Below are 12,819 nucleotides of genomic sequence, written 5' to 3' on the forward strand. Positions count from 1 at the left end.
TAATTCACCATCACAAGGAAAGTAAACTAAGAAGAAACCAAATTAACTTTCATTTAAAATATGAACAGTTTTAATCATCTCTACTCACAGAAGCGTCTCCAGTTTATAATGTGGATCCTTCTTCAGATCAGAGAACAGCTTCACTCCTGAGTCACTTAGTTTATTCCCAGTCAGATTCAGTTTTCTCAGGTGTGAGGGGTTTGATCTCAGAGATGAAGTCAGATCAACACAGCCTTCTTCTGTAACACCACAACCATACAACCTGTAGAGAACAATGACACTCTTCAGTCTCTCAGTTCAGGATCTACAGCTCAGATCAGCAGAACTTCACAGTCAGACACATAATCCACGGCTCCATTAACAGATCCAGTCTAAGGTTCAGACCCGCTTCTACAAACTGCTTGAGCGGGTTAGTTTCCATATGATAAAAATTGCAAGAGTATTTGATAACACTTTATTTAACAGTGTCCTTGTTACATATGTTACATGAACTTACCATAGTAATTACAGTAAATTATGAATAATTACATGCACCTAACCCTCAACCAAATCCTAATGCTACCCTAACCCTATAGTAAGTACATGTAGTTGCTTAATATTACTCACTACTTAAATATATAATTACACTTTAACAGTGATACATTAAAATAAAGTGTAACCAAATATTTTATTGAATGCAAGCACCCAAAAATCATCACCATATCTGTATATGAACACGGCTGTCACATCTTTACATCATCCAGTCATGTTTAATCATTAATATTGTAAAATTATGTCACACACATTGGAAAGAATCTAATGAAAATAAAAGCAACATTCCCATTAGTAATTTCACAGTATATTTTGTGTATGGCGATCTGTCACGTTAGCAGACTCAAGAGAATGAGATTGAAGTTAATAGGGAGTTTATTGAGACACAACTCAGCGGATGAACTGAAAACTGGTAAGTGGAAAGTGCACTCTCAGAAAAAAAAGTATGAAAGCTGTCACTGGGGCTGTACCTTTGCAAAAGGTACACTTTTGTCCCTTTTAGGTACTAATATGTACCAATATGCACCCTTTAGATACAAAAGTGTACCTTTTGAAAAGGTACAGCCCCAGTGACAGCTTTCGTACCTTTTTTTCTGAGAGTGTTCAGTGATACTTTGGAGAGCGGGATGCTGGCAGTGAATAGTGTGTTTCTTCTGACGGGTGTGCTGACTGGTAGATGATGCAGTGAAGGCTGGAACTCTGAACAACACTAGACTTGGAAACACGGAGGAGAATGGAGACGAGACTGGAGAAGGATCGCTGGAGATATCAGGTAGTAGTCGCTAAGGCAGGATAAGAAGTCTTCTCATACAAACGAGACCGGACAATGAACTGTGGAGAAGTGTGTGTCTAAATAGTGTCAGTGATGAGCAGTGTTGGGGGAAATGCATTACAAGTAACTGAGTTACGTAATCAGATTACTTTTTCAAGTAACTAGTAAAGTAACGCATTACTTAAAAAATTTACAACAAAATATCGGAGTTACTTTTTCAAATAAATAACGCAAGTTACTTTGTTTTCCCATTTATTGACTGACAGCTCTCCTGTCCTGTGTGTGTGTGTGTGTGTGTGTGTGTGTGTGTGTGTGTGTGTGTGTGTGTGTGTGTGTGTGTGTGTGTGTGTGTGTGTGTGTGTGTGTGAACATGATGTTTATTGTAGTTCTAGACTAAATGTGAACATTTACTCATCTCACTTGCACAAAAAAATATTCAATATTCCTCAAAATGAATAAAATCAGCGAAATGCAGAATCAGAATACTATGCAAACCTCCAAATAACTAAATATGTTACATAAAACATAATTTATGCATTTAATCTCACTTTATTGACCAATGTACTTGCTTCTGACCTTCGATGATTCAGTTAAATAAGCAAAAATTTGATAGATAGAAAGATTTGCTTGTTTGCTTTCTGTACACATTTCCTTCAGTCTGAGGATTATTATTTCACTTTTGGTGTGAAAGGGTCTTTACATTTGCCCAAAAATATAACTTTTGTGTTATAAAAAAACACCAGCCCAGGTGGGAAAAAAAGTAACACAAAAGTAACGTAACGCATTACTTTTCTAAAAAAGTAACTAAGTAACGCAATTAGTTACTTTTTAAGGGAGTAACGCAATATTGTAATGCATTACTTTTAAAAGTAACTTTCCCCAACACTGGTGATGAGGGTGATGATGAGGTGCAGGTGTGTGTGTGTGTGTGTGTGTGTGTGTGTGTGTGTGTGTGTGTGTGTGTGTGTGTGTGTGTGTGTGTGTGTGTGTTTAGCACTCAGGCGAGCGAGCTATGATTGGCAGATCCGTAACACAATCATTATTTACCATATGAGACATTTTATACAATCTTACTCGAGTATCTCCAGTTTACAGTGAGGATCCTGCAGTAGATCAGAGAGCTGCTTGACTCCAGAATCTCCTACTTTATTCCATGACAGATTCAGTTCTCTCAGGTGTGAGGGGTTTGATCTCAGAGCTGAAGTCAGAGCAGCACAACCTTCTTCTGTAACACCACAACCCCACAACCTGTAGAGAACAATGACACTCTTCAGTCTCTCAGTTCAGGAAACACTGATATAAGAAGGTAACCCGTTACAATAACAGTACTTGAATAATCATGTACTAATACCTGAATTAATAGTTACTTCAACATGAACTCATGATTAGCGAAGATATGAACTAATAATAAACCAATGTAGAGCTATCCTTAACTACGACAGGAGTCATAAGGATTCATACATGAATAACAGAAGCATTAACTATATGTTAGTACATGTTTGATAATTAATGCACTAATTAACATACAGGGGTAAACTAAACCAAACAGGCTCCGTAAGAATAAATAAGTACTCTGAATTTGAATTAAATTAAATGTGATTTAATACTGTCATAATTTAAAATGTAATATCCTTATCTGCCATCTGCAGCTATGTGACAAAAAAATTTAAAAGGCACATGATTATTTAGTCTTTAATTTGTAGACCAGTCTAATCAAATGTGAAAAAATAGACTAATAACTACCGCTAATAACTTTAATTTTATCTACACCATTTTCTGATTTTATTGTTCATTTGAGTTTAGTTACAGCTACTTTTCTTCCCGGAACTACAGTATGGGGCATTTTAATCTAATAAATGTTGACCGCTTTGGTAAACCAAATTAATAATTAAAAGAATTAAAACATGTTTGCATGTACAGTTGGTAGTTAATCAGAATGCCTATTACTGCCGTGGCAAAAACAAACAAAAAACAGTCGCATTTTAAAGTCGTTCGCGAAATGACCGTCAGGTGGCGCAAACGGACATTTTGCAAAACAGCAGCAATTGCTGTATTTTGAAATGTAAGTGAGGCTAATGTCAATTTACGGTAAGGATGAAATACTACAACCAGTGGCGCTGGTGCTAAAAAGGGGTGCAAACAAACTGAACTAACAGGGCTGAATGTAGGCTAATTGTAAATAACCATTTAACAATGATAATAATGTATCATTATTGCTTAACATGGAAAATTCAGCATTTAAAGCATGCCATAAGGTAGGTAAAAAAACAATATATGAAAACAAACATATGAATAACCAAATCACATCACATTCTAACATTGTAACATTACAATCTAAAAACAAAATAAAGGTTTTTAAAGTAGTTAAATTCACTAAACTTAAAGGGACACTAAGTAGGAATTACTCCCATCTAGTGGTGAATTTGTATTTTGCATTCAAACTAAGTTTGCTCTCCAGCGCCTCGCTTTTTCAAATGCGCATTGCATCTACGGTAGGCGATATGTACCAAAAAGCGTTGACAGGATGTCTTCTAATAGCACTTTGTCGAGTTTTGAAACATTGTTAATCATAAAAATAAATCATGAGATTATGAACTTCATCACTGCATTTACAGGAATTGTAAAATCTTTTAACTGAAGTAGCCTAACGCAATATTTTTACTCTAATAGCTTATCTTTCCCCAAACATATAAATTGTGATCATGCAATAACGTTAACTTTACATCGCGATGCTGAGCTACAGTGAAATTATAGAAAAGACATTATCTGTGATAGCAATTCGCCTCATTCGCGCAAACTGGAGTAGAATGAGGCTCGCGTCGACCGCGCCGCGCTAAACACCGCGCCGCAGGACCTCTAGACGTGCATAAACGCGTCTTTACATTTAAATCACTCGCGCCAGATGCTCAAGAGTGAGTGAGTAATCATTTAAAAATAAAATTGACTTTAATCAAACCACGGATCCGTGATAAGTTTTGTGATCCGTCTCGCACTATGATCACTTTGAGGGGAGGATAAATGTATCCCCACTGGGGATAAAAATAATTAAGCAGAGGCAGGGATACTTGACCAGAAAGGGGGAAATCCCACGCATTTTACGTTCTATTTTTGACGACGATGTTTTCTTCTCCTGTGGCTTGGCATATGTATGGTCCATAATAACAATGCAATCCAGACTTTTAAACTTGCCAGTGCAGTTTCAAGCGCCTCTCACTGCTCTGCACCTGCGTTTCTGCTGGTTTCAGTCACGTCACGTGACTGGCTGGCTCTGCACGAAAACGCGTTGTGGAAACGCGTTGGCTTAGTACTTTTTGTCCCTCTCTGCTATTATAGTTTTGCAAGATGGCGGAACTACATGGAAGCCTCCGTGGACCTACCCGTCCCATGTATATAAAGATAATAAATTCTTCATTTATAAGGATAAGTCAGATAATTGGCCGATGTATTTGTACACCATTGAGGACATATTTATGAATAAAAATATTGATTTTAGATAATAAAATACCTAAAAAGTTACTTAGTGTCCCTTTAAAATGAAAATAAATAAAAACATAACTGCTATCATAAAAATACACTTGTAGGTTTGATATTCTACATATATAATTTATGTTCACCAACAACAACAACAAATATTAAAAAACAAATATATTTAGCAAATATATATGTATATTTTAGTCAGAACTATAGCGCTCCTATTCTATTGCTCTGTCTGTGTGGCGCGCATGCACGCGGTAGCGCTCGTTCATGTACATGTAAGTTTAGCTTTCAGACGGCCCGTCCACTCCTGACAGAAAAATATTTGCTTGGTTTTCTAACATTTACAAATGGAGAATATGTCCGTAAAATGAAAGTTATGCACCGATAAATATATTGGGTGTCACTTCAGTTTAAAGAGTATTAATAGAGGTGTATTTGTTCCCACCAATCGCTGCACAAGTGAAGGTTACGTATGATGACGAAAGCACGTTAGTGCAAGCTCTCCCGGAACCCATAGAGAATGCATTGCAGTGCCTGAAGTTCGAAGAAAATAAATCTTTGTATGGAAGTCTATGGGAACACTCAGGGGGATTAATCTCGGCCAGAGTGAAATCGCCCAAAAAGAGGCGGTGCTCCACAGACCGTGACTGGACGCTGATTGGACTATATCCAGCGGCAGAACAACAGTGACGGCTAGCGTAACTCTGTGGTTAATGTGAGGGATTGAACAAGTCCGTCCCTTTCACACTTTGGTGGTGCGTCGCACAATCGCCCTAATGAAGAAACCGCCCCTGACTACAACTATGGTTATTTCCAATTAAGCCTACAACAAACATCAACAATCAAAACAAGAGCTGTACAATAATGAAACAACCTAATATTTGGTGGTGTTGAAACGGCATGTTATAAAGTATTAATTGTATTATTAAAAAAAGAAAATGTGGTTAATGTTGTTTAAACAAAACGATCATATACAAGTTATAGTCTACAGTATACACACACATATAGACTATTATTTGTACAACAGTAAACTATTATATATCTGTTTGTAGGCTATAGGCTGAAGGATAACAAATTTATTAAATGTTTAATTTAGTTTTTCCACTGCAATAGTATATAAACTGATAAAGTTTAGTAGACTGATTTCAGATTAATATTGAGATTCCTGCAATGCCAGCAAGAGATTCCTGCCAGACCGGTTTTCTCCATTGTAAGTTAAATGAACAGAATCACTGAGACTCTCACCTTTTGTTTTCCTAATGGCCTTTGGAGCCCAAATGGCTCTTGGAGCCCCTGGCCCAGTCGTTGATTAGTCCGGCTGATTGGATTAGCATTAGCTCTGAATCACTGTTATGCTGATGAGATCAGGAAATCTCTGTAAGAGATGTGACTCAGGTAGGCTTCATTTACATGCTTTGTTTAGAATCTCCACCTCTATGTAATCCCTCCCCCTGGGAATGTATATAACTACAATGCAATACTGTATTAGAGTTAGACTGATTTTGGAACCCGCAGCCGTGTTCAATAAATAACAACTTCTGAACGCGATCCCAACTGTCTCACTGGTCTCTGCTTCGATGAAAGAAAAACGTCTCAGGTTACGTATGTAACCCTGGTTCCCTGAGAGGGAACGAGACGCTGCGTTGAGACGCGGTGGGAACGCCTTGCGTGATTGCGTCGTGAAGCACATCTAAAATCAGTCCAATGGAAACGGGAGACGTCATGGGCGGGTGACGTCACCGACCAGGAAGCTATAAAGCACTCCCGCGATCAGAGAACACTAGCTTTGAAAAAGCCTGAAGCAATATGATCACAGGTATGCAGGGAGTATGGCAAAGCAACGCAGCGTCTCGTTCCCTCTCAGGGAACCAGGGTTACATACGTAACCTGAGACGTTCCCTTTCAAGGGAACTCGAGCTGCGTTGAGACGCGGTGGGAACCCTATACCCACGACGCCATATGACAAATGCCTGTACTGTATGAAGACCATGCGCACACTAGAAACAAGCCCCCTAGACCCTGGAGTGGAGTCTAGGTCCAAGTCATAAAAAATAGACAACTGTATGCGGTAAGGACATCCTGCCGCATTACAGATGTCGTGGAGAGAAACTCCTGAATTTAAAGCCATATTCCTAGTAGAGTGGGCCCGGACAGCCAAAGGTGAAGGCTGTCCAGCCGCTACATAAGCAAGTGAGATAACCTCAACTACTCGCTTGCTCAATATCTGTCTTTAGCTTTTCCTGATTAAGGTGGAGGACAGAAGGCCTGCAGCACAAATGACCCGCAAATTGAGTAGGGACCTAGGAATACAACCCGGCCTGGGGTGAAGAAAGACTACCACCATACCAGGTGCAAATCCAAGTACGTGCAGGCCTCAGCCTCATGTACCACGGAGAAGATGAAATAAGGATCTCTCCTCAGAGATAACCCAGCAAAGAAACATACATTGCAGAAATCAAGTACTGTACCATAGGGCAGATAGCAAGATTCAGAAGGTGTTCTGCACACCAGGCAGAGAACAGTTTACATTTCAATTTTCAGTCTTCTCATGGAGGGAGCTCTAGACTGGAGTAAGGTCTCCACGACCTCAGTCGAGAGACCTGAATCTATGAGCTGGGCCCCCTCAGAGGCCGAGCCCACAGTATCCATGACTCCAGATGAGGGTAACTCCCGGGAGCAGAGATATCGGGAAATGCGTACAGGTGTAGCCTCGACCACACCTAATACATCGCATCCAGTCCAAGCGGAGCTGGATGCGTCAGGGATAACCACAAAGGCAAAGTTTTAACCGAAGTTCTCCCAAAGAAGCTCCACCACCTCGGGGTGAAGTCTCCATTCCTCAGCCCCTGCCTCAACAGGATATCTGCTCTGATATACGAGACCATCAGTGTGTTGTCCGGAAGGACAGGCACATGGTGACCTCTCGGTTCTGACAGGAAGTATTGAGATTCTCGGAATACCGCCATCACTTCTAGCCAATTATGTGCCAAAAGGAGATGGTTCTGCCAAAGACCCTTCGCCGAGTGACCACTCATGATCACCCCCCACTTGTGAGGGAAGCATCCGTCGATAGCATAAGCGTCAACAAGAAGCCCCCAACACTGGGCCTGGGCGAGAAACCAAGGTTCTTTCACATGACCGAGGCACGTAGGCATAGCCGCGTGACCTTGATCATGCGAAAACGGATTTCCCCTCGGAGAAAACCCCTTGGTCCTGAGCCACCACTGCAGGGGTCTCATGTACAGAAGGCCAAAAGTAATTACGTTGGACGCAGCTGCCACAAGACCCAACAGTCTGAAACTGTTCCACAGTGAGTGACTGGCCTAGTTTTACCCCATTTACGGCGAATCATTTATAACACCTGGAAAAGTGGTCCTCTGAGCTGGGAGGAGCACACTCTTCTTGGCGTTGAGTCGCAACCCCAACATCTTAAATGAGACAGAACGACATCTCGATGCCGAACTGCTATCTGCTCAAATTGAGCTAGGATCAACCAATCGTCGATAGTATAATACGCAAATGCGCTGGAGTCTCAGAGGAGCCAGAGCTGCATCCACGCATATTGTAAAGGTGTGGGGTGATAAACCTAGGCCGAACGGAAGAACCCGATATTGGTATGCTTCGCCCCCGAAAGCAAACCTCAGGAACCTCCTGTGATAAGGATGGATAGATAAGCGTCCTTCACGTCTATTGTGACAGACCAGTCCTCGGGCTGAATCTGTGACACAATCATATTAGCGTAAGCATACTATGAACATGAGATTCTGAAACCTGCCGTTTAATTGACGCAGGTCTAGAATAGGACGCAACCCCTCATCCTCATTCGGAACAATGAAGAAGCGGCTGTAAAACCCTGACTGTCTGCTGGGAGGAGGAACCCCTTCTATAGCTCCTTTTTGCAAAAGTGTCAGCACTTCCTGCTCCATAACCAGAGCCTACTCGAGGTCCACCACTGTGGGGAGGACCCCTAGAAATCTGGGCGGTACTGAATTCTGAACCCTTTTCTATAGTGTGCAGGACCCACTGAGAAATATGTGGCAGTAGTTTCCACGCTGCCAGAAATTCTGCTAAGGGCACCAGTCTCTCGAGACTGGCCTCTGGATTTGGTTGAACAGTCACTTCAGTGCCCTGAAGCGGCGAACCGGCAGGGAACAACCGAACTGACCGTTCTACGACCCTCCTCGGAGGATCGTTTGGGGACGCTGACACCTCGGTGCCCTGAACGGAGGACCGGCAGGGAACAACCGAACTGGCAGCGCTGCGACCCTCCTCAAAGAGTCGCACCCCAGAGGTCGCCGAGGAGAAGCGATTTCTCAAAACCGTCCCTGCCCCGGAGGAACCTTCAGAAGCCTGATAGCCTCAGCGTCAGGACTTCTTGTCTAAGTTTTATTAGAGATAACGACAGTCCTCAGATCTTGCCTACCTCTAACTATCTTAGCTCCAACGACCCTCCTCGGAGGATCGTTGGAAAGAGCAGGCACCTCGGTGCCCTGAAACGGCGAACCGGCAGGGAAACCGAACTGACTGCTCTACGACCCTCCTCGGAGGATCGTTTGGGGACGCTGACACCTCGGTGCCCTGAACGGAGGACCGGCAGGGAACAACCGAACTGGCAGCGCTGCGACCCTCCTCAGAGAGTCGCACCCCAGAGGGCGCCGGGGAGAAACGATTTCTCAAAACCGTTCCTGCCCCGGAGGAACCCTCAGAAGCCTGATAGCCTCAGCGTCAGGACTTCTCTTCTAAGTTTCATTAGAGATAACGACAGTCCTCAGATCTTGCCTACCTCTAACTATCTTAGCTCCAACGACCCTCGGAGGAGGATCGTTGGAAAGAGCAGGCACCTCGGTGCCCTGAAACGGCGAACCGGCCGGGAAACCGAACTGACTGCTCTACGACCCTCCTCGGAGGATCGTTTGGGGACGCTGACACCTCGGTGTCCTGAAACGGTGAACCGGCAGGAGAACCGAACTAGCAGCGTTGCGACCCTCCTCAGAGAGTCGCACCCCAGAGGGCGCCGAGGAGAAACAATTTCTCAAAACCGTCCCTACCCCGGAGGGGACCACCCTCAGAAGCCTGCAGCCTCAGCGTCAGGGCTTCTTCTTCCAAGCTATATTAGAGATAAAACAGTTCTCAGATCTTGCATATCTCTAACTGGCTAGACAGCGACCGCCACCCAGGTCCCTCTCGATTGTGGATGAGCCCGAATGGCGACGCTCTAATTTGCAGCACTTTAAGCTGCGAGGAGCTTTAGTAGGCTGAGACTGCTCCCGCCCAGCAGTCTCAGGAACATTAGATCGGTGAGGAAGACACCTCTGGAACGCCGCTGGATAGAATATATCTTCATTTTGTTGAAAGCGAAGCGTTCAGAGAACAGACATATATATATTATTATTATTTTATTTTTTCCTTTATTTTTCTTTACATCAGAAAAACTTATATATATATATATATATATATATATATATATATATATACAGTGCTATGCATAAGTTTAGACACCCATGCTAAAGTTGACTAAAAAGAGGAATAAAAAATCATATTTTGGAAATTAAACTTAATGCCTTAATTTAAAAAAATAGGAAAAATCCAACCTTTAAGGACACCAATTTTCTTTGTGAATGAATAATGTATCGTGAATAAATAAATGTTCTTCCTTAAAATACAGGGTGCATAAGTTTGGACACCCCTATGTTAAATTCCCATAGAGGCAGGCAGATTTTTATTTTTAAAGGCAAGTTACTTCATGAATCCAGGATACTCTGCATCCTGATAAAGTTCCCTTGGCCTCTGGGATTAAAATAGCCCCACATCATCACATAGCCTTCACCATACCTAGAGATTGGCATGGTTTTATTTCAGTTAGCCTAACAGCTGGTTTGATTTGCATTGAGAGATGATCTTATGGAAAGTACTCCATGCCAATCTCCAGGTATGGTGAAGTGTGTGTGATGATGTGGGGATATTTTAATTCCAAAGGCCAAGGGAACTTTATCAGGATGCAAAGTATCCTGGATCCATGAAGTAACTGGCCTTTAAAAATAAAAATCTGCCTGCCTCTATGGGAATTTAACATAGGGGTGTCCAAACTTATGCACCCTGTATTTTAAGGAAGAACATTTATTTATTTACGATACATTGTTCATTCACAAAGAAAATTGGTGTCCTTAAAGGTTGGATTTTTCCTATTTTTTTAAATTAAGGCATTAAGTTTAATTTCCAAAATATGATTTTTTATTCCTCTTTTTAGTCAACTTTAGCATGGGTGTCTAAACTTATGCATAGCACTGTATATATATCACTCCGTGGCCACCAGCAGGAAAACAACCGAACTGGCAGCGCTGCGACCCTCCTCAGAGAGTCGCCCCTCACATACATCCATGTCCTTATATAGTTTACCCACCAATGCTGCCTAATAATATTTATCTATTATTTATGATGGCTGGTGGATAACGTCGGGGAAATGATGACGCCGACTCGGGAAAGAGATAGCTAGTAAGCGTCTCTTTAACCCGAGGCACTGTCATACTATGACATTTAATACTCAAAACATTACTTTAGTAGAAGTTTTGGGGATAAACACATAAAATAGAAACCGGTTTATTCCACGATCTCAACTCCTCAGTGTAGAGATAGGAAAAAACGGCAATCCCCGACGAGGAGGCTGAGATATAGAGATTTAATTATATTCTCACCCTCATAATGTTCAGTTGGCCAGAAAACATTTAACTTGGCAATCAGCACAAAATAAAACCTCCTTTTATAAGCTCCTCTTTATACAACAGAGTTATGAGCTGACTTACTTATTTATTCATTGAAAACTCACACACATCTGCTTTATTCATATATATATATATATATATATATATAGATAGGCTATACACATATATTGTTTTTAAACACTAACGATCACCAATTCCTCGGAACTGGAGATCGCAGCACGAGAGTCTCATCGCGGGGAAAAGAAAACGCAGCGCGTGCTTCTCCCCGAGTTAAGCCACTGGATTTAACACGTGAAGGCAGAGATAGGGCGCGTCCGTCTCAAACCTCGCTGTTAGATCCATTTGCGCTCCCCAAGATGCGCGTCGCCGTTGTGCCTCGGCAGCAGCGGGACTCGCGCCTCGGGAAGCGCGCACCGAATCGTCCTCCTCGAAGAACGCCCGGCGGGAGCGAGGTGATTAACAGACAACCTCTCGCAACTCAGTCAGCCCCCTCGAGAACTGACTGGGTATGCTCTACTCCCAAACAAGCAACGCAAAGCTGATGCGCGTCCCCAACCGAGATAACACGAGGGTAGGGAACAACACAACGTTTTGAATTCTTGTTTCTTCATAATATATATCTAGATACTGAGACAGACAACAATAAATAGACATGGACAGACAGAGAGCGCTTGCTGAAGGCAACAAAGCTAGTGTTCTCTGATCGCGGGAGTGCTTTATAGCTTCCTGGTCGGTGACGTCACCCGCCCATGACGTCTCCCGTTTCCATTGGACTGATTTTAGATGTGCTTCACGACGCAATCACGCAAGGCGTTCCCACCGCGTCTCAACGCAGCTCGAGTTCCCTTGAAAGGGAACTTTACAACAGATGGTGCCGTGACCCGGATGGAGAAAAAGGAAACTCAATAAAAAACAGCTGCAGGGTTTGGTTAACTAAGTTTATCCTCTAAAGTTGTCTTTTAGAGATGAAAGTTATCCTCTGTTTTCAGGCAGGGAAGAATAGCATTACGTGCTAATATTTTGTTACCCTCTACGTTTGCTAGAGACGATTCATTTTATAATATTTTGGTATCCTCTGTTCAGGCAGGGAAGATTAGCATAAATTGCTAGTTATTTTGTTTATCCTTTGTTTCACAGAGAAGGTTAGCATTATGTGCTGATATTTTGGTTTATCCTCTGCTAGGCAGGGAAGATTTAACAGTTACATGTTAAGATTTGTGTGTATCCTCTTGCTAGAGAAGGCCTGTCCTTTGTATGCTAGAGAAGATTAGCGTCATGTGCTAATAAGATTGTACCCTCTGTTTGTAAGACAGTAGAGAG

The 12,819-nt window shown here is 42.2% G+C and overlaps 1 protein-coding gene across 5 annotated transcripts in view; it reads right to left on the reverse strand.

Annotated features, from left to right (window-relative positions):
* The window catches only part of LOC306987496 (NACHT, LRR and PYD domains-containing protein 3-like), a 74,677-nt gene that overhangs the window by 32,572 nt on the left and 29,286 nt on the right, over positions 1 to 12,819 (reverse strand). For 3 of the 5 annotated variants that reach the window (XM_079591822.1, XM_079591823.1, XM_079591824.1), the window contains one exon: positions 2,378 to 2,551. The exons of 1 other annotated variant lie outside the window; for it this stretch is intronic. In XM_079591822.1, the coding sequence (XP_079447948.1) occupies positions 2,378 to 2,551 (174 nt within the window). Of the gene's footprint in view, positions 1 to 88; positions 263 to 2,377; positions 2,552 to 12,819 lie in introns of all 5 variants that reach the window. One more of the 5 variants, XM_079591826.1, reaches the window with a different exon arrangement.

Source organism: Phoxinus phoxinus (assembly GCF_949152265.1).
Source record: "Phoxinus phoxinus genome assembly, chromosome: 19".
NCBI classification, from domain to species: domain Eukaryota; kingdom Metazoa; phylum Chordata; class Actinopteri; order Cypriniformes; family Leuciscidae; genus Phoxinus; species Phoxinus phoxinus.